The sequence below is a fragment of the Sciurus vulgaris genome, assembly GCF_902686455.1.
Source record: "Sciurus vulgaris genome assembly, chromosome: 9".
Lineage (NCBI taxonomy): Eukaryota > Metazoa > Chordata > Mammalia > Rodentia > Sciuridae > Sciurus > Sciurus vulgaris.
The window spans coordinates 113,435,614-113,457,917 of record NC_136469.1 but is presented as its reverse complement, the minus strand read 5'-3'; the positions used below and the strand labels follow the sequence as shown (position 1 = coordinate 113,457,917).

General features: G+C 34.3%; 1 protein-coding gene and 1 long non-coding RNA gene across 6 annotated transcripts in view; one reads left to right on the top strand and one right to left on the bottom strand.

Annotated features, from left to right (window-relative positions):
* Positions 1-22,304, bottom strand: part of LOC306669065 — a 512,353-nt gene that overhangs the window by 51,359 nt on the left and 438,690 nt on the right. The gene's annotated exons all lie outside the window — the stretch shown is intronic.
* The window catches only part of N4BP2 (NEDD4 binding protein 2), a 78,782-nt gene that overhangs the window by 20,370 nt on the left and 36,108 nt on the right, over positions 1-22,304 (top strand). For 4 of the 5 annotated variants that reach the window (XM_079152770.1, XM_079152772.1, XM_079152771.1 and 1 more), the window contains 5 exons: positions 2,120-3,296; positions 6,716-6,840; positions 11,319-11,407; positions 15,869-15,945; positions 20,194-20,349. In XM_079152770.1, coding sequence (XP_079008896.1) covers positions 2,120-3,296; positions 6,716-6,840; positions 11,319-11,407; positions 15,869-15,945; positions 20,194-20,349 — 1,624 coding nt within the window. Of the gene's footprint in view, positions 1-574; positions 667-2,119; positions 3,297-6,715; positions 6,841-11,318; positions 11,408-15,868; positions 15,946-20,193; positions 20,350-22,304 lie in introns of all 5 variants that reach the window. The other variant, XM_079152774.1, reaches the window with a different exon arrangement.

Here is a 22,304-nt window from a genome sequence, read left to right as displayed (position 1 = left end):
AGAGCATTTTTTGGCCCTTGGAAATACACTGCCAAATTGCCCACCAATGAGGTATGCAGATTTGTAATATCCCTGGCACTGTATAAGTGTAGAGCTTTCATCACAGCCTTTTTAGCATTGTGTAGATTTAAGATTTTAATAGTAATATATTGTATCTTAATTTGCATTTTTTTAATAAAGAATATTGAACATTTTTGTAGATGATTTTTCATTAATTCTTATATCTATTATCCATTCATATTTTTGTTTTTGTACTGTAGTTTCAATTTTTTCCAATAGTCTGTTTGACTTTTCTTTTTGTTTGATAATTATCTATCTTGAGATTGTATTTATTTTTACTTAATACTGTTTTTCGTTATATATATGCTAGTTTTTTAAGTTGATCTTTTCTGGATTTTCTATCATATAGATTTTTTTCCATAGAAATACCTCTTATTTGCTTTCTTTTTCTTTCTTTCTTTTTTCCTTTTTTCCATTTTTAGGGCTTCTTGCCTTCGTAGTATTGATATGATATCCTAATTGATCCTTCTCCCAGGTTTGCCCCCTCCAATCCCTCTTTGTTTTTCTTCTGAAGGGAACATTAATTGGGTGCTTACTAGGTGCCAGTCCTTGTGCACAGCACTTTTTCATGGATTATCTCATTTAGTCCTCACAACAACCTATGAGGTAGGTACTTTTATTATCCCAATATTACAAATGAGAAGTGTGAGTCTTAGGGAAGCTAACTGATTTGTTCAAAGTGATGTTGCCAGCAAGTAGGAATTTAAATGCCGGTGTTCTGACTCCAGACCAGAGCTGTTACCTGCTGTGCTGTGCCATTTCTACATTGATCTTCTTTAAAACAAAACGAGAAAAATCCTTAAAAGTAAAATAAAAAAACCCCAAATTTCAAACGCTTTAAAGTTTTTCTTGTGGTGTGGGGATCAAACCCAGAATTTACATGCATCGAAGCAAGTGTTCTACCACTGACCCATATCCCCAGCCCTAAATACTTAAAAATTCTAATGGTTGCCCATTTGTTATTACAGAAAGAGCTCAGCATTGGAGTCAGACACACCAGTCCTGGCTCTGTCACTTATTATCTGTGTGACTTGAGCCAAGTCAGTATGCTTTTTGAGCTTCATTGTCTTCATCTATTTCCAGGATGATATACCTCATAGTATTCTTTGAGGATTCAGTGAGGCGATTTGTATAGAACTTCTAGCCCAAATGCTGTTGGTTTCCCTTCAAGTTCCCTTAGAACATAATATTAATATTTCTTACCATGCCATATAGGACCCTTCTCAATTTTACCCCATCTCCCTTTCCAGTTTTATCTTCTTTTCTTATCCACTGGACATACCACTGTGTGCCCACTCTCCAACCAGCTTCTCTTAACACTTCAAACATGCTTTGTGTTTTCAAACTTGGCTTATCTTTTCCTCCCATTTGGCAAGCTGCTTTTTAATCCTCAAGTGCCAGTTCACATATCCCTGTATGTAAAATCTTTCCTTAGTTTCCTGTACACTGCTATATCATTTGTACACTCTGAAAAGTATGCATTATTCAATTTATAGTATGATGTAATTATTTTCTAATGTAATTTTCTTCAGTTTCCATTAAACTGCAAAATTCTTTAAATGTAGTAAAGATTCTGTTTTTATAAAAAAGTATTTCTGATATGTAATATGTGCTCATAAAAATTTTTGTTTGTATTAAGTGAAATTTGTAGCATGGGCTCTATAAATTAGATTCACTAGAATATGAACTTAAAATATGCAATACTTAAAAGAACATGTAGTAGGTAAGTAATTACTGAATAAATTAACTGACTGTATAAATAACCCTAAAACAATTCCAGATATTTGTACTTAATTGAAGACTATATACTGGATGATAGTTTATTATTGTCTAACAGAACAGCATGGCATGTCTCCATCATTAAAACTTTTTTGCTAATGCAGACTTTGTTATATTAGTAAGATATTAATTTTTAAAAGATGACTTGAATATGTATAAATTTCTTTGTATTTCTTTCAAGGCAAAAATCCAGTATTTTCCCTGGATTTTAATGAGGTTATGTCTTACTTTTTCAGTATTTACATGTATTTTTGTTGTTGTTGTTGTTCTTGTGGTACAGTTGAAAATGCCATGGATTGTCTATTAGAATTATCTGCCTCTGATGCCAAGATAGAAGAATCATCTTCACAAACCTTTGTTGCTTCTGAGAACCAGCCAATTGAAACAGGAAGTGAAATAATGGAGAAGTATCCTCCTGAAGAAGAGAGTGAAGATTTGAAGATGGATTCATTTCTGGATATGCAGCTGACTGAGGACTTGGATTCCTTAATACAAAATGCTTTTGAGAAATTGAACTCTTCTCCTGATGACCAAGTATACTCATTTTTGCCTTTGCAAGATGTTAATAATTTTAATGACCCAAGTAAGTTTATAAATTCACATTCAAGTAGTTCAACTCCTGTCCATTCTACACAAAATATGGATGCAAACAGTGAGAATTTAGAAAATTCTGCCTCTACGCTAAATTCAAACCCGTTAACTTCACATTCAGTTTTGAATGGGTCCAAAAGTTTTATAAAGGATAACACTTCGGCTTTGGAAGGTAATTACTCAGAAGATTCTCTTCTCAATAGTTCTTTAAATTCGGCAAATGACTCTATTGTGGGTTGTAGCAATCTTAATCAGATACAGAGTGAGCTTTTAGAATCTGACTGTGTCGAGGCTCAACTTTCCGAGGCTCAACTTTCCGAAGCCCCTGTTAATTTGGATGCTAATGAACCTCAGGGTTCTTTAAACCTTCCTGTGCAAAATCCAGGGTGTGATTTGCCAGATACTGTTGGGGATCAGAAGTCGACCTCTGTCTCTGATGTTTTTGTACCTTCTGAAGGGTTCAGTTTCAAGCCACATAAACATACTGAACTACCACTGAAGGGGAAGGATGTGAATTACTGCCCAGTACTTACTCCTCTGCCTTTATTGCTTCCTCCTCCTCCACCTCCACCAATATGGAATCCAATAATTCCTGCTTTTGACCTCTTTCAAGGAAGCCATGGGTTTGTGGCTCCTGTTGTAACCACAACTGCACACTGGAGACCCGTCAACTACACATTTCCACCCTCGATCATTTCTCACACTTCCCCAACGAAGGTTTGGAGAAACAAAGAGGGAACAAGTGCTTATCAAGTACAAGAAACTCCAGTTTCTCAAGTTGTAAGAAAGAAGACAACATCATATGTTGGACAAGTTCTTGTTCTTCTCAGAGGCCTTCCAGGATCAGGAAAATCTTTTTTGGCGAGGTGAGAGGTTTTAGTTGAATTCTAGAAAGTATGATGGATGACTCTGAATAGATAGTGTGAATATGCAAAATGCTTTGCTTGGTAGAGATGTTTAGTAACCCCTAAGGTATTTTTTAACTTGTTTTTTTTGAACTTTGTAGATAAGAACACTTTTTTCTCCATTAATTTTTATTGGAAAATTTCCTCTCAGAATACCTTTGAAAGAATAGAAGAAAAAATTAAACATGGTTCTAATATTTTGACCTTGTGAAATCAACAGGAATAACTTTCTGTGGAGGAGAGCTAATTTGAGTGGGAGAAAGATGAGTTCAACTTTGATCATGGAATTAAACAGCCAGATTTAATTTTGCATTCATGGAAAGAAAGTCTTACATAAACTCTACTGGTAGTTGGAAGTTTGGGATTATAGTAGGTTGTTAAACAATATTTTTAGAAATGTGTGATTTCAAGGTCAGAGTATCGGATGAAAACTGGCAGTCCAAGAACTTCAAATTTTTCAGTGATTTATTGGTTGAAAACAATACTCTCAATTATTTTCTGCTATTCATTTTTGTTCATTTTGTAGTTAAGGTGAGTGTTGAGTGCCTTGGTCTGGGAGACCAGAGTCAAGGTTAGAAGTAGCCTTGTTATAGTTCCAGTGGCACTCCTTCAAGAGTACTATTTTCTCTGGATACAATGGTACGTACCTGTAATTGACTCAAGAGGCCAAGGCAGGATTCCAAGTTGAAAACCAGCCTCAGCAACTTAGCAAGACCCTAAGCAAATCAGTGAGACCTTGTCTCAAAATAAAAAATAAAATGTGCTGGGGATGTGGCTCAGTAGTTAAGCATTCCCCAGTTCAATGCCTGGCACAAAATTTAAAAAAAAAAAAAAAAAAGTTAAAAAATAAAGTACTATTTCCTTAGTTCCTTTTCACCTCTCTTAGCCTTTAAATGGCAAAAGATTTATGCCTAACATATTTACCTGTCCTTTTTCTCTTTCCAAATTTTTAATTGTTTACCCTTCTCTCTTCTTGGGACAGTCTTTTCTGTTTGGTCCTAGGTATATTTAGTCTTAGTGAGTATGCATAGTTACTTGTGGAATGTATTTCATTAGCTCATTTTCATTTTTTTTTTGAAGTTAAAAATATTTCTTTTATTATAGGAATTATAATTACAGATCAAAAATAAGATGTGTAAACCATGGAAAAGTAAAAATTAATAAAACCTGAAGTTTGAGTTGAAAAGAATAAAGAGGACTGAGGTTATTAATTACTGTTGTAGCAGAACATTAAAATGGGACTGGTTTCAGTGTTGTTGCTTGAAGAGGTCCCTAAGGCCAAGAATAAAATAAGGTTCCATGTCTCAAAATTTGGCACTGGACTTCTTTTGCAGAGCTTTTTGGGGGGAGTGTCCCAAACCGTTTTTTTTTTTTTGGTATCCTGGGAGTACAAAGGAGTGAACATTGAAAGAGAAAGAGAAAATGTCTCTGGAGAAAGTGGTTGCAGGGCTGTGCATTTTCCCTCTGTCAACTTAGGGTTGCTGAGGGGGATCATGCTTTGAGGTCATCCCATGGTTAGTGAGAAGGTTTTTCCCTTCAGAGCTTGGTGGGTGTTCACAGGGCCGAGGGGACACAGTGGGTCTGTAACATCTAAAGGCACCAGGAGGTTGCACAGGCTCTCTCAGCCCATTCATTTGCTTTTTGATAACTTTTACTTGTCTAGACTTCAGCAATTTTCACATATTTTATTCATACATTTACAAACATATTCCTCTTTAGGTACATCATAGGCTTTTCTCATTGACTTGTAGTAAGTTACAGCATTGTGTGTTGTGAAAGAGGTTGGAATGAAGAGCCATACCTTAAAAGGTAATAGAGCTGTGAGACAGGATCATAGAACTGTTTCAGAGGCTTTAGAATCAGAGGCAGCTCCAGTTTGAGAATGGAAAGTCCCAAAGTAGGAACATTATTTTTTGAACAGAGAGAGAGAAATAAGTGGTATAGTGTGGAGACGTAGAAGCTGAGTTTTTCGCAGAGACAATGGTCCACAGGATTAAACTAGCATGTGAGCTCAAGGAAAATGAGGGGGAAAGAGGGCTTTCAGATTTATTGGAAAGAAGGTCATAAAGGGATATCTTAAACAGTTTTGTGTGGTGCAGTGATACATGCCTGTAATCCCAGTGGCTCTGGAGGCTGAGGCAGGAGAGTCGTGAGTTCAAGGCCAGACTCAGCAACATAGTGAGGACCCAAGCAACTCAGGGAGACCCTGTTTCTAAATTAAACAACAACAAAAAAAAGGGCTGGGGATGTGGCTCAGTGGTTAAGTGTCACTGGGTTCAATCCCTGGTACCAAAACAAATAAACAAAACCCCTCAAACAATTTTCTTGTCCCATGAAGATGGAAGACGGATTTAGAAGTTTCAGTAGTGAAGTAGTTAAGGGGAGGAGAGAAATTGGGGAATGAGTGTAAAGAATTTAAAAGTATGGTTACAATTTTTGTTTCTTTTTTGTGTGTACCCCAAATATATTGAAGGTAAATTCCAGAATCAGAAGAGATGTTAGAAATAAAAAACCTACCCACAACACTACCTTAAGTTTGTTTAATTTTAACAGATTTTAAGTTTAATTTTAATAGATTGATAATCTATTAACATGATATTTTGGGTGTTTTTGGCATACTTGTTTAATTAATAGTAACATGCAAAGAGCTGTATCTATATTTCCTCCTCTTTTCTGGTACTGAAGATTGAACCCAGGGATGCTGTACCATCCCAGTCCTTTTTATTTTTAATTTTTGAGATAGGGTCCTGCTAATCATGAGGCTAGGCTTGAACTTGTGATCCTCCTGCCTCAGATTCCCAAGTAACTGGGATTACAGGCAAGTGCTACCATGTCTGGCCATCTTCTTCCTTTTTTTTTTTTTTTTTTTTTTTGTGGTGCTGGGGATTTGAACCCAGGTCCTCATGCTTGCAAGGCAAGCACTCTACCAACTGAGCTATATCCCCAGCCCTATTTTTGATTATTAGTTCTCTCTTAGTACTTGCCTGCTTTGAAATGACCTTAAAGTGGGTGAAATAGATAAGTGTGTATCAGGTGATCAGACAAGGGGAATGCTTGTGACAGAGCCCTAAAGCATTTTTAGTTGCCAGATATTCTTGGTAATTAAAAACTTACTAATCTTCAGACCTTTATAGTTAATTATAAGTTTTTATAATGTTAAAAATGTTTCTGAATATTACATAAAGCAAAGGGCCTTAGCCCAGTTTTGTGGGAATCAGACTTCTGCTTAGAGGATTTTGGTATGATTTCTTCGAATATTATAATGTTTTCACTCTTGTAAGTTTAGTACCTAAATTTTTTATTTGAATTATGACTGTAAAAGTAGGAGGGAGAATTTTGGGAGGAAAATTAATGAAAATAATTCCCTTTGTCATTCACAGGACTTTGCAAGAAGATAATCCAAGTGGAGTCATTCTTAGTACTGATGATTATTTTTATATAAATGGACAGTACCAGTTTGATGTAAAGTACTTAGGAGAAGCACATGAATGGAACCAGAATCGTGGTAAGAATAGACATGAGATTATGGGTAATATTAAGAGTAATATAAAAGGAAAATTCACTTAGTGTTTGTATTTTGAAAAACTTTAAAGAATTTATATCTTTAATTCTATAGCTATAAAATATATATGAAATTATATTAATATAATTATATTACATATTGTTTTAGTTAGCTTTTTTGTTACTGTGACTAAGACACCTGACAAGAACAACTTAATGGAGGAAAAGTTTATTTGGGGCTCATGGTTTCATAGGTTTCAGTCTCTAGATGGTTGACTCCATTGCTCTGGGTCAAAATGATGGCCCAGTGGAGGAAAGTTGCTCAACTCATGGTGGATACAGGAAATGGGATGGGGGTGGGATTCACAGGAAGAACAATCCTTCCAGGACATGCCTTCAGTGACCCTCCTCCTCCAGGCATGCCCCATCTGCCTATAGTTACCATCCAGTCATTTCATTCAAATAGGATGGACTGATTAGGTCACAAATTCTCATAATGCAATCATTTTACCTCTGAGTATTCTGAATTAATAGGAACTTTTGGGCGGACACTTCATATCCAAACCATAGTATGTAGTAAGAAGTAAACAAGATAGTTTTATTTCACAGGGTTATAAGGATTAAAATAATTTTTATAAGTGCTTGCAATATTATATGGCACATTTAAGTTTTATTTAATCCATGGGGATCTTGTGAGAAATAAATCTACTTTTCTACTTAAGTTTCAGTAACTCAAGGAGGTTACAGTATCTAGTATGCTCTGGTTCCTATTTTCTAAAATGGAATTTGCCTTGTAACCACTGGTCTTCCCTATAGTGGTTTCATTTTTATAAAGGGTAGTCTAAATGACTCTCTTCAAACTTAATCTGCAGGGTGATCATAGGTGAAACTTTATTTCCTTTTTAATACAGCAGTCTTTTCACTGAAGGTAACTTTATTATTAGATTTTAATTACTTGCATAATTTGAATTATGTTTGGAAATTTCCTTCTAAGACATACAGATAGTATTTTACTTAGTGTACTTTTATGTTAAATGCACTCTGAAGGTGATACTTGAGTTTGGCATCTTTGGGCATTGTGAAGTGTTTATATATTCTTTCTTGAGCTAAAAAAGTGAGAACTCAGGAATATGAAATTACAAACACAGCTAAAAGTAAAAGAGGCAGTATGATATGCTGGTGATCAAGTTTGGATTTGCGAGTTACTAGTTGTGTAATCTTGTGCAAATTGTTTATTCACTCCAAGGCCTAGTATCTTTGGTTTGTAAAAGGGGATCAAATACTGGATCAAATAGCCTTATAACAGCAACAACCATAGTGATAATAATAATAATGAAATAACACATTAATAGGTCAAATTCTTTTTTGTTTTTTTTGTGGGCACCAGGGATTGAACTCGGGGAGGTACTTGGCCACTGAGTTATATCCCTAGCCCTATTTTGTATTTTATTTGGAGTCAGGGTCTCACTGAGTTGCTTAGTGCCTTGCTTTTGCCGAGGTTGGCTTTGAACTTGCTGTCCTCCTGCCTCGGCCTCCCAGGCTGCTGGGATTACAGGCATGTGCCACCATACCCTGCCACCCAAATTCTTTTAAGCAACTTTATTAGGATAAAAATTTGTGGGTTTATAATTCACTCATTTAAATTGGACTGTTGTAGTCAGCTTTTTCACTACTGAGACTAAAAGACCCCGCCAGCACAATTGTAGAGGAGGAAAATTTTATTTGGGAGCTCATGGTTTCAGAGGTCTCAATCAATAGATAGCAGACTCCATTCCTTGGGACTCTAGGTAAGGCAGAACATCATGGTGGAAGAGTGTGGGAAAGGGAAGCAGCTCACATGATGATCAGGAAGCAGAGAGAGAGAGAGAGAGAGAGGGGTCTCCACTTGCCAGATACAAATATATACCCCAAAGCCACACCTCCAGTTTCCACCTCTTCCAGCTCTGTTCTGTCACTTCAGTTACCACTCAGTTAATTAATTAATCATGATGGGGATTAATTCCCTGATTGGGTTAAGACTCTCACAACTCAATCATTTCTCCTCTGAACCTTCCCGCATTGTCTCACATGTGAACTTTTGGGGAACACCTCATCCATCCCATAACATGAACAATTTAATTGTTTTTAGAATTTAATATTCAAAGTTGTGCACCCATTACCACAATCAATTTTAGAGCATTTATTACCTCAAAAAGATTCTATACCCATTAGTGGTCATTCCTTATTTTCTCTGTTCATTTTTTTTTCTTTTTAAAGTGTGTCTCGTTCTTGAGCATCCATTTTTTTTTTTAAACTTTGTTTTATTTATTTTTTTATGTAGTGCTGAGGATCAAACTCAGTGCCTCACACATGCTAGGCAAGCATTCTACCACTAAGCCACAACCCCAGGCCCTCCATTTACTTTCTATCTCAATAGGTTACCTATTGTGGCTCAATTTATATGACTCATATAAATTGAATCATACAGTATGTGGTCTTTTGTGATTGGCTTCTTTTAGTTAGCATAATGTTTTCAAGATCCATCCACCTTGTAGCACGTCTTAATACTTCATTCTTAATTGCTGAATAAGATCCATTGTATGGATATGTCACATTTTATTTATCATTTCGTCAGTTAATGGACGTTTGGTTGTTGCTCCCTTTTGGCTATATTAAAAAAACTGTTGTAAACATGCATGTCTGTGTCAAATCTTTTTAGGAATTCCTAGCCTGTTTTCCAAAGCAGCTGTCATTTTCCATTGCCACTAATAGTTTTCAACTTCTCCAGATCCTCACCAACAATTATTATCTTTCTGACAATAGTTATTTTGGTGAGTGTGAAAGGGGTATTTCATTGTGGTTTGATTTTTATTTCCCTGGTGACTAAAGATGTTGAACATCTTTTTGTATACTTTTATTGGCCTTTTGTACTTTCGATTAGAGAAATGTCTGCTCTTAGTCTTTGCCCATTTTAAAGTTGGGTATATATCTTTTCATTATTGAATTGTAAGAGATTTAGCAGAACATTAAAAATGTTCAAATAATTTCCTTGTAGACTTTTTTTTTTGTTCTAGTGCAGTGTTAATTTCCTGAATGGTTGAATTCTTTGAGCAAAAAAAGTTAGTTCCACAAGAAAATCCCTTATACAACAGTATGTGATAACTAGGCATGGTGGCACATGCTTATAATCCCAGTAACCAAGAGGCTGAGACAGGAGAATTACAAGTACAAAGTCCTAGCAACTTAGTGAGACCCTGTCACAAAATAAAAAATAAAAAAGTGCTGGAGATATGGCTAAGTAATTATGTACCCCCTGTTCAATTCTCAGTAACAAAAAGAAAAAACCCCAAAACGGTAGTATATCATGTTTTCTTTATTTCAAATCATTGCATGTTTTGTGTGTGTTTATGGTTCTTTTTTAGATGTACATGATTTTTTTGTTTTAAAGCTTTGTTTTAAAATAATTTTAGATTTATTGAAAAGTTACAAGGATAGTAGAGAGCTTCTGTATATCTTTCAATCATTTCCCCCTGATGTTAACAACTTATATGTAATTATGGTACATTCATCAAAATTGAGAAGTTAACATTGGTACATTACTATTAACTTAACTCCAGACTTTTAGATTTTTAACTTTCCACTAAAGTCCTTTTCTGTTTCAGAATCTAATGTAGAGTACCATGTAAATATTTATTTTTACTTTTTTAAAATATACTTTTAGTTGTTGATGGACCTTTATTTTATTTATTTCTATGCACTGCTGAGAATTGAACCCAGTGCCTCACACATGCTAGGCAAGTGCTGTACCACTGAACTACAACCCCAGCCCTATTTTTATTCTTTTTGGTACCAGAGATTGTACCCAGGGTATTTAACCACTGATTCATATCCCCAGCCCTTTCTGTTTTTTTATTTTGCAGACAGGGTCTTGCTAAGTTGCTGAGGCTTTCCTTTTTTGAACTTGGGATCCTCCTGCCTCAGTCTCCCAAACCGCTTCGATTATGGATGTGCACCACTGTGTCTGGCCAGTGTGTTTTTTAGCATGGTGTAATTTTCTCTGATTATTACATAACTTCAGTATTTATTATTCAACATTGACCTGTTCTTTAAATTTTCATGTCTTCAAAAGTGATATTTAGGGGCTGGGGTTGTGGCTCAGTGATAGAGCACTTGCCTAGCATGTGTGAGGCACTGAGATTGATTTTCAGCACTGCATATAAATAAAAGTTCATCAACAATTAAAAAAAAAAAACAATGTGATATTTAGAAGTCAAGTAGTGAGTAAAATTAGGATATATCTATAGTTTTTTTTTTTTTGGTGCTGGGGATTGAACCCAGGGCCTTGTGCTTGCAAGGCAAGCACTCTACCAACTGAGCTATCTCCCCAGCCCTAGGATATGTCTATAGTTTTAAAATTATGAAAACAGGATCAGATTTTTAAAAAATTAAGATAATACTTAGTATTATTAAAGGTGATTTGTCATTTTATATTGTATTTTTCAGCAAAAGAAGCATTTGAGAAGAAGATATCACCAATAATAATAGACAATACCAACCTACAAGCCTGGGAAATGAAGCCATATGTTGCTTTGGTTTGTACTATAAGTTATTATAAGTTTAAAATAGTGTGTTTGGAAACATAGGGGGATATTAATTACCCAAGTGAATCTCAAGTGCTTGAGAATCTCAGGACTTATTCTGTCTCTAACTGAGCTTTCTGGTCATTGGTGAAATGAGAAAAATAGTACAATCAATACAGCTGAGTTTTTCCATAAGCTAATAAATTTATTTTTAAGTTCTGTAATTCATGTTAATTTCTGAGGTTTTTTTTGGTATATTTTATGCAAAGGTAGTGTTTATTAAATTGAAAAATAACCTTTTGCTATTCTGAGAAATTCAGAATTCTATAAACTTAAGAGTTATTTTCAATTTTCAATTTTCCAAATTTTCCAAATTCCCCTTAATACCTAACTCTTCTTCCTTTGCCTGGAATACATCCACTTTGCCTTCCCACTACATTTACCTGGTTTACATTTACTTATTCTTTTTGCTCAGCTTTGGGATCACCTCTTTCAAGAAGGTAGCTGTCATTAACTTATTAAGAGCTGAGTTAGGTATTTTTTTTCTACTTTCATGGCATTCTAACGTACTTCTTTTGTAATATGCAGCACACTGTTTTAACAGTAGACCATGAGTCAGACTAACTTTTTCTATACAGTGTATATTTATGGTTTTGAGGCCACAAATAATCTCTTTTTTTCCCCTCTCCTCTCCATGCCACTCCTTTTTCCTTTAAGGATATAAAGAACTATTCTGAGTTTCTAGGCTGAACAAATATTGACTTTTGTGCTGGATTTGGCTTTAAGCCATCAATTTATTTTCAAGGGTAGGACCATTGTTTTATTTATCATTGGCTCTTCAGGGCATAGCTCTGTACTTGGCATATGTATGTATTGAGTTAATTCATAAATGAAGCTTTTGTGAACATGGAGTAATTTTTTGGTTTAGTCCTCCATCATTAGCATATGGAGATGCAATTTCTACTTTAGTGAATGAGTGTTGTGCTTCCTCTTTTATGTCCTTAACACATCCAGACTCTGTTTATCTCCTTTGCTGTACCTAGTACACTTGTACTATTTTGAAGATGTGATTCTTTACCCTTCTGAAGAAAATTGTGTCTTTTGAAAGCAAATGATATACATATATATATATATATATATATTTTTTTTTTTTTTTTAATTTTATTTTATGGCATTGGGAGCTGAAATTTGGTTTACTTTTTGGCCCCAGGAGTTCAAATTTCTGGACTAATATGTTTATCATAGGAGTATGCTGTCTCCCTTAAACTTACATGATTTCTCCATAAGTCTTCCTTTGCTTCTTGCTATCCTCTTAGAAAGTTCTTTAACATTAACTGGGTGCAGTGGTGCATGTTTGTCATCTCAGCTCCTTGGGAGGTTGAGGCAGGAAAAGCCCAAGTTTGCGGCTAGCCTTGGCAACCTTGAATGATTCTATCTTAAAATGAAAAGGTCTAGGGATGTAGCCCAATGTTAGAATGCTTGCTTAACATGCTTGAGGCTCTGGGTTCAATCCTCAGGAGTAGGAAAAACCCATGGTTTTTATTGCTTTATTTTCCTATGGAGAAAACAGAGAAGGCCTCTCTATGCTGTTTCTGATGTTCATTTAGGTTTAGGCTTCTATAATGTTTTTATTTTCCTTTTTTCTTATATAATAATTGAAAACATAAAAACTATTTTTCCTGTATTGATTGCTTGGCTCTTCCCAGTTGCTCTTAGATGTATGTAAAGACACCTTCTTATCATGGAGTGCCACACTAATATTTTCTTCAAAAAAAAGTAGATGTAGGAATTACTGTAGAGAAGGGGATCACTTTTCACTTCTTCAGGTAGTAAGAGAGCTGTCAGGAAGTGTAATGGAGCAGAGATAATAATCTGTTACCACCTTGGCTGTTCATTTACAAAAGTAACTAAGTAATGAGTTGAGGATAACCAGGGAGCTATCAAGTATTCTTATTGACAGTTGCTACAGCTTATTACTTTGCTTTAAATATATATATATATTGCTTTCCTTTGGGCAGCTTGATATAAGGCAGCCAGAATGCTCCCAAATAACATAAGATTTACCCGATCATATAAGAGTTGAAAAGATCTTTAGATTCACATTTTTGTTTGTATGGTGCTACATGACACCCTTTTAGGTAATAAGATACCTAGCCTATTGCCAGACTCAATAAATTGTATAAAATTTGGTGCTGAGGTGAGGAGATGGGAGTAGGCTCATTGTAGGACATTATATTACTTCTTTGTTTGGTGTCTTGGTTGACTTTTGGGTTTTTCTGTCTGGAATGGAAGAAAATAGCAATGACCACTTTGGATATCCTGTCATACCCAAATGAAGGGATGGATAGTGGTAGGTGAGGTCAGAGATGCAATGAATGTTGGGGAGATGGCAGGCCAGATTATATACATATCCATATATCACTGTAAAGATTTTGCATTTTACCTTGAGTGACCTGTATTGTGTCTTAGATTGCTGGGGCTCCCATATCAAAAAAACCATAGACCAATTAGCTTTAACAACAGAGATTTATTTTCTCACACTCTGGAAGCTAGAAGTCCCAGATTAAGCTCCTTTAAGGTTGGTTTCTAATAAGGGCTATCTTCCTGACTTAAGATGTTTGGTTACCTTCTCACTGTGTCTTCACATGATGGAGGGAGCGAGTACTTTGGTGTCCCATATTCCTATTGGATCAGGGCCACACCTTTCTGGCCCTATTTAACCTGAATTACTTCTATAAAGGCCTTATCTCTAAATACCATCACATTGGGTGCTGGGGTTTGATTCAACATATGGTTGCTGGTGATAGACAAACATTCAGTCCATCTGACTATTAATAGGATTTCTGAAATACATTAATGAAAGTAGACTTGAAAGCAGGGAGACCAGTTATAAGACCGGTGTAGTGGAATTAAGATAAGACATTGTGTGACTTGGATTAACATGATAGCAGTGAAGATAGTAAGTAGTGATTAGATTCTGGATATGTTCTGAAAGTAGCGTGAACTGAATTTCTTGTTGGTTGATGTGTGAAAGGAAAAGGAGTGCCACGGAGCATGTGGCACACACCTGCAATCCCAGTTACTTGGGAGACTGAGGTGAATTTTGAGGACAACTTGGGCAATTTAGTGAGATCCTGTCAAAAAAAAAAAAAAAAAAAGGACTGGGCATATAACTTCGTGGTAGAATGTTTGCTTAACGTGTGTAAGTTTCTGGGTTCAATCCCTAGTACTGGTGGGGTTGGGGAGAAGAAGGAGTCAATCAGTTGTGACATAAAGGTTAGTCTTTGTCTGGTGTAACTAGAGATTATCATTAGTTGAAAAGGAAGTATTAGCATAGCAGAAAAGACTGAGAAGACTACCCACCCTGTAGGGTGAGAGGAAATATAAGAGTGTGTAATAAAGTAAGCATGTCAGATGTGGCTGAGGGTCAAGTGAGAGAGGACTGAGAATCACAACGTTTTTTCAATGTAGAGGTAATTCGTTGGTTTGATGTCTAGTTTTGGCGGAGGAGTCAATTGATGTGACCTGAAGAGAGACTAGATTAGAATAATTAGAGAAAGAAAAATATAGTGAGAATTTTGAGACTTTTTTTTTTAAACAAAAGGGAGCAGGAAAATAGAGCTATCCATAGCTGGCAGTGGAGGTAGAGTCAGGAGAAAAATGGGAGAAATAACTGGATGGTTGTTCGCATATTATTGGGATTGATTAAGGAGGGAGGGAAGATTTAATGATGGCACAAGAGGGAGAATTGCCCATCTTGGTTATTCGTGGTTAGGAAAGCGGTGCTAGATCTTGTGTACAGTATAGTGCTTGACTGTTAGGCTATAATGATATTAGAGCTTTGAAAAATGTTGAGCTATTTAAAATATTTTCAAAACTATAAAAGTCAGGCACATATATGATAAATATTCAAATTATAAAAAACAGTGCCTGATGTTCTCTTTAAAGTTAAATGTTTTTAATAATATTTTTGACACTCTTTCTAGAAGTTCTCTGTGCACATAAATTTGAATAATCCTTTTTAACCAAGTGAAAATTCTTTGTCTTAATTTTCTCAGCAATTTATATTAAGGATCTTTTTTCATTAATGCAGAATTTTAGAAATTAATACTTAATATTTTATTTTATGGTTATACCTTCATTTACTTAGCCAAACCCATTTTAATATTCACTGAGTTATTTGTATTTTTCTGCTATTACAAATGTTAGTGAACTGGACATCCTGCATATGTGCATATGGTGTGTGTGTGTGTGTGTATTTATCTATCCATCTTTGTTCTCTCATATTGATATTAGCATAAATTTCTGTAAGTTAATTGTAGGGTCAAATAAATTGTACATTTTACCAGTTATAACATACTCATCAGATAATCTTTGGGGTTATTTCATTTTTTAACATGCTATAAGTTTAGAAATAATGTGTTTAATTTTATAGAAATAATTGTTAAATTGTTCTTGTCTTTTCATTTTTAGTCTCAAAAACATAAATATAAGGTCCTTTTCCGGGAACCAGACACATGGTGGAAGTTCAAACCGAAGGAACTTGCAAGGTAAAACTTAGAGGCTATCTAAACATGTTTTTTATTTCATGACAATAACAGAGAAGTCCATCTAGTTTTTTTTTTTTTCTTCTTTATAGAAGATGAATGAAATAAAATTGACTAGATTTCAGTTTGGCACTTAGAAATTGATAACAAATTTTCTATTGTTATGGGGTTCTTCTGTTTTTATGAAATTTATAGTTTTTTGTTTCTAAAATTGTGTTTATAGTAAAAAAATTTCAATTTTATGTAGCTAGTACTTCATTTCCTTTTAATAATAACATTAATATCTAAAACAAGAACCGACTCTAGGGTTTGGCACATCTCAACTATGTGCTACTGGGAGGTTCTTGTAGTTGTGAAATGAGTTAGAATGTTGAAAGGTAGTAAGAGTAGCTTAAGGATTGAAAAGGTAGTAAATGTCATGTTCATGTATTTCACCCTCCCACCTCTCGGGATTATACTTTTTTATTTGGTTGCTTGATGAGTAAAAATGTTACTTAGGACGTGGACATACAAAGCTTTGTTCTCTGTATTTCTGTAGAGACAGGACTAATTTAATTTTGGTTATGTTGTTTTCTCTTGGTAATTTTAACTAACTTCAGTACTAACTAAAGTACAACCTAACTTTAGTACTCACAATGTTGTGAGTTCCCCCCCTCCTTTTGTCAGCCACTAATCTGTTTTCTTTCTCTATGGATTTTCCTTTTCTGGACATTGTATACAAATGGAATTGTACAACACATAGCCTTTTGTGTCTGGCATTTCACTTAGCATAATGTTTTCAAGGTTCATCCATGTTGTAGCATATATCTATTAATTTTCTTTTTAATTATCTTTTTGGTACATTACTGGATTTGGTTTCCTATAGGATTTTTGCATCTGTATAAATGAGTGAGATTGACCTGCAGTTTTTCCTTCTTTGACTGGCCATGGCTGGTATCAATAGTTTTAGGTTCACAAAATTAATTGGAAAGTATTGCCTCTTATTCTCATTCAAATTTATCTTACGTTCAAGCATTTGATAAAATTTACTTATAAAATGGTCTGAATCTGGTGTTTTCTTTGTGAGAAGGTTTGATTGGAATTTTTCCATCACACTGAAGTTATTAAGACTTTATTACATCTCTGCTGCATTAACGATTAAGTTTCTCCTTTCAACCCTAATATGTTTAAATTATCTTCCTTCTTTTTTTCTTGATTATTCTCATCAGAGATCAGATTTTTTTTTTGTTATATTTTATTTTATTAGCCTTTCAAATAAACAACTCTTGGCTTGGTTGATCTTTTCTGTTGTAAGTTGTTTTGTGTTTAATTCATTTCTGCTTCTCTTTATTCTACCTTCTTTGCTTTTTAAAATCATCTGTTTTGCTTTGCTTTTTCTATTATTTTTAAAACCTCATTACCTGAAAATCTAAGTCATTTTCTGATAGGAACATTTGATGCCATATATTTCCCTGTGTGCTACTTTATTTGTCATCAGAATTTTACTGATTAATGCTTTCTTTTTTCTTGTTTTCCAAATTGCATATCCCTAATTTTATTCTTAAATTTTTGGGTTTTTAGAACTGAATTTTTAAATTTCTGAATAGATGGGTGTTTTCCTTTTTAAAATATTGATTTTCAGTTTACCTATAGAAGATCAGATTATATGGTTCATATCATACTAATTCTTCGATATTTTAAAATGTATTGTGGCCCAGTTGTCACTTTTTAATAAATATTCCATGTTTGATAAGAATACATACTGGTTAACATGCCCGTTAATTATGCTTATTACTTAGTTGCTTAACATCTCCTATAGCTTTGCTTCCCCCGCCCCCAATGATGGATTAGTATTTGGGAGAATAGGGGTGAAATCTCCCAATGTGAGAGAGGTGTGTTGAAATTATTATGTTGAACATGTCAGTTTTTCTTTATCCTTTTGCCTAAGTTTGCTGTATTTATATCAAGTATTTGTTGAAGTTCATAGGAGCTTAAGATTTTGATGTCACCCTAATAAATAAGCCTTTTATCCCTTTCTAGTGATTTTTCTCTTATTTTTAATAGTAATTGTGTTGTTAAGTTTGTCTAATATTAATAGAACTAATGACAGCTTCATTTAGTATTTTAGTGTTTCTTTTTTCATACTTATGCTTTCAACCGTTCAATATCCTTATGTTTAGATGTATCTCTCATAACTACTATGGTTAGATTTAAAAATCCTATTCTGCCCATCTTGGCTTTTAACTCATAGTTATTTTATGGTTTTGTTATTCATATAATCGATCATCTTTCTTAATGTCTCACTGTGCTTTCTCTTTATCTTACTTTTTCTGTGACTGTTGTGTCACAAGAAATTATATAATTGGATTTTTTTCTCCTGTCATGACTTATTTTGGAATTTTTGGTTGGATCTAAATTTTGTATTCAAATTTTTCTTTACCAATTTGTAGATTATATATACTATATTCTTTTAATAGCTGCCTTATACATTTTATCATATAAACTTTAAAATAAAACCATTTTCTTAGCCTTCTTCTTCATAAATTTAAGAACTTTAAGACATTTTTACTATGATACTTATCTCCCTTCCAACTTACATGGTATCATTGTCCAGTATATACCGACAGTGTTTATTTTTACTTATTCATGTAGTTATTGCTTTGGGCTTCATTTTTTCTTGCATTATAAACCTTTCATCTGGGAATTTCCCTCTACCTAAATTTTTTCTTTTAAAATTTTCTTTACAATGAAGGTGTGCTTGGTGTCAAACTCTTTTTTTTAATTTTAATTTGAAAATCCTTTTATTACCTTCATTCTTACAAGATACTTTTGCTGTATATTCTAGATTGATAGTTATTTTCTGTTTTTGAAGATAACATTTAACTCTTCTCATTTCCATTTTTGTTAAGTCAGCTGTCTGTCATTCTTATTGTTTGTTCCTTTGTAGATGACTACCTTAAAAATTTTTTAAAGACGTTTCTGGCTGCTTTTAATATCATCTCTTTGTCTTTGGCGTATGACAATTTCAGTTCTGGTTTTCTAGTTATGGATTTCTTATTTTTTATCTTGTTTGGAATTTGGCTCCTGAAATCGGGGGATTGGTGTCTTTCATCAGTTCTGAAAAATTCTCAGCATTTTTCTTTAAGTTGATTTTGTCCCATGTACTCTCTTCTCTTCCTGGGACTTGAATTAGGTGTATACTAGACCTTTTTACTCTGTCCTCTGTGTCTATGTTTCTTAACCTCTCTTTCATATTTTCTATCTCTTTGCTTCTCTGTGATCTGAAACCAGACAAGATCGAGGTAGGTAAATATGAAATAGCCAGATTCATCCAATAGGCAAACAATAACATTAACCCTGGGATCCAGACACAAAATCTTGACTCTAACCCAAGATAGAAGAGAGTTGTAGCTGAGATGTCTTCATTAAGACAAGACACATGTGTGACTAAAGCATAACCATCTGACCTCCTGGGCAGATGTAGATCCAGATGCCATATGAATGAAAGCACCTTTAGTTTAAGGGTTAAAGATCTCCATGTATTAGTTGCAATTAAATTAAATGTGAGCTCACTAACAAAGACACGTGAAGAAATAAACCACCATGAGTGAAAACACAAACAACGTCATTTTTGGACATCCAGAGTCTTTGTATAGTAGTTATTTCTTTGCTTGAACTTAAAATTTAATAAAACATATTTGTTTTAATTTACTTGGGATCTAATTTTATTATAGTAGGAGGACAGTTTAGGGCATCTAGTCTGTCATACTGGCATAAGGGGAAACTTTTATAGTGTGATGTCTATTACTTGCTAGTTAATAGTTTGTGATATCTTGAAATAGATTTTTTTGAGATTTTTTTGCAGACTCAAGAACAACTTCTTTTAAAGTTATTGGAACCTCCTTTTTCACAAATTGATAAAGGGATTTGGAAAAGATTAAGTGGGATGATTAAGAAAATGGCAATTTATGAAAAAGTCTGACTAAAATGAAAATTAGAATCAAATATCATATATTACATCATAATAACACAGTTTAAGATTGTGTGTTAGAAATGTATGGGGTTGGAGATAATAATAGCTCAGTGGTAGAATTCTTGCCTAGCATGCTCAAGGCTCTGAGTTCCATCTCTAGTACTGAAGGGAAAAAAAGAAAGGAAAGAAACAATGAGAATTGTAGCATATGTATCATTGTTCTTCTAGACATTGTTTCTGTTAAAAAAAAAAATCAATTACCAACATCCTTTGCACCTTTTCTTTCCTGTAATTTTTAGGCGTAATATTCATGGGATAAGCAAAGAAAAAATAACAAGAATGTTAGACCACTATCAACGTTTTGTTTCAGTGCCAATAATCATGAGTTCTTCAGTTCCAGAGAAAATTGAACGTATTGAGTTATGTGCATATTCTTGTGAGGATAGAAGTTCCAGGTAGGTTAAAATACCTTATTTAAAAAAATTCAATTTGAAGCATATTGTTTTTAAAAAACTGGTTACTTTTGGAGCTTGTAAAATCACTGCTGATTAACTTTATAAATGAGATCAAATTTTGTTATTTTTAAGGATTTAGGTACAGTCTTCTCTGGAGTTAGCTGAGGTTTAGTTAGCAAGAGAAGTGAAAGTTCATGTGAAAGATAATATAAAACTTTTTTCATCGTATTTAGAGTTTTGTGAGTTTGTGATTATACAGGGAAAACATCTGTCTTTTTTATGTAATAAGCTCTATTTCAGTGTTTCCCTTATCTCCTCATTGTTACTATTTTATGTATATCCACATCACATCTTAATTTTCTAATATTTTACTGAGAATATTCTTTCAAGCTAGTCTCATAAAAGTAAATTATTCATGATATACTTTTACTGAGTTACATACGCTGAAGCCATTTGGAAGTTTACACTCTGGGATAGTACTTGTATTAGTCAGCTTCCTTTTCACTATATCAGAATATCTGAGATAATTATCTTAGGAACAAAAAAGGTTTACTTTGGCTCAGTTGCTTTATTGCTTTTGGCCTTGGCGAGGCAGTTTATCATGGTGGGAGTGTGTGGAGGAGCAGAACTGGTTACCTTATAAACAGGAACAAAAGAAAGGAAGAGTCAAGGACTGAGGCTGGTGGGGTGGGGTGGGCCACAGTCCCATTCAAGTACACACGTGACATGAGACCTCCTACTAGAACTCACCTCTGAAACATTCCATATTACCCAGTAGTGCCACTCAGAGAACCAAGATTTTAACTCATGGGCCTTTTTGGAATACTTACCCAAACCATATCAGTACTGGTTCTACTAAGTATTTATAATACATAAACAACTGATAAATAAGTGAGTAAAGAAGAACCTAAATATGTGTAGAGATCTGAATTGCCCATATTTTATGATGGAAAAAAATGAAGAGGCATTGTTAAAAAGGAGTTGGGAGTGGAGAAGAGAAAACTAATAAATGTTTTTTAATTAAAAAATTATATTGCAAAGTGTTTGGTTAAGAGCATAGACTTGAGCTGTATTTCCTAGGCCTAAATCCCAAAGCTCTAATCTTTGATAGATTCCAGAATCTCTCTCTCTACTTCAGCTCTCCATTACTAAATGACAGTAACAACACTCTGCTCATAGGATTATGAAGTAAAACTATAAAGGATTTAGAATCTGGCACAAAGAAAGCTCAGTGTCAGGTATGATTCCACTTAGGAAGACTTCATGGGAGAGCTGTGACTGTTCCTGGAATAAAGAAAGGAGGATAAGAGGACAAATTGAATAAGGAAAAATCACTGAAGTTGAAAGTATAAGATTAGGCAAAAGTGTTCTGAGTCTGAAATTAACATCAAGCATGGTTTTAAAACATTTAACAAATGACATCTCAAATGAGCTCTCCTCCTCTTTTTCTAATTTCTCTTAATCATGCAAATCATCTTGGGGGTTGGCTCTTTGTGACTTTGTAAATGAAGCTTCTTTGTAATGCATGACAGATATATAGAGAGATCTAGTTTTACATATGCTAAGTTTAAATAGGTTCCAAAGAAGCTGGGGAGGTAGTATTCTCTTCTAGGAACAAATGTAGATCCTCAACTTCAATATTTAATGCATAATGAACACCTTTACTGAAAATCTCATGTTTATTATTCAGTTCAAAGAGTTTGCTTCAGATGTGCCAAGCCTCATGGTAGCTAGATATTGTGGCTGCAACAAAGGAATGTGTTCATAGTATATTAGGGAAAGATCAACACTAGCTTTTGTTAAAAATAAATAAATGAATAATTTTTTTGTTTGTTTGTTTTTGGTATTACCGGGGGACTGAATGCAGGGCCTGTTGCATGTTATGCAAGCATTCCATCACTGAGCTATATTCCTAGCTTGGCTTTTATAATTTTTTTTTTTTTTGCGCGGTACTA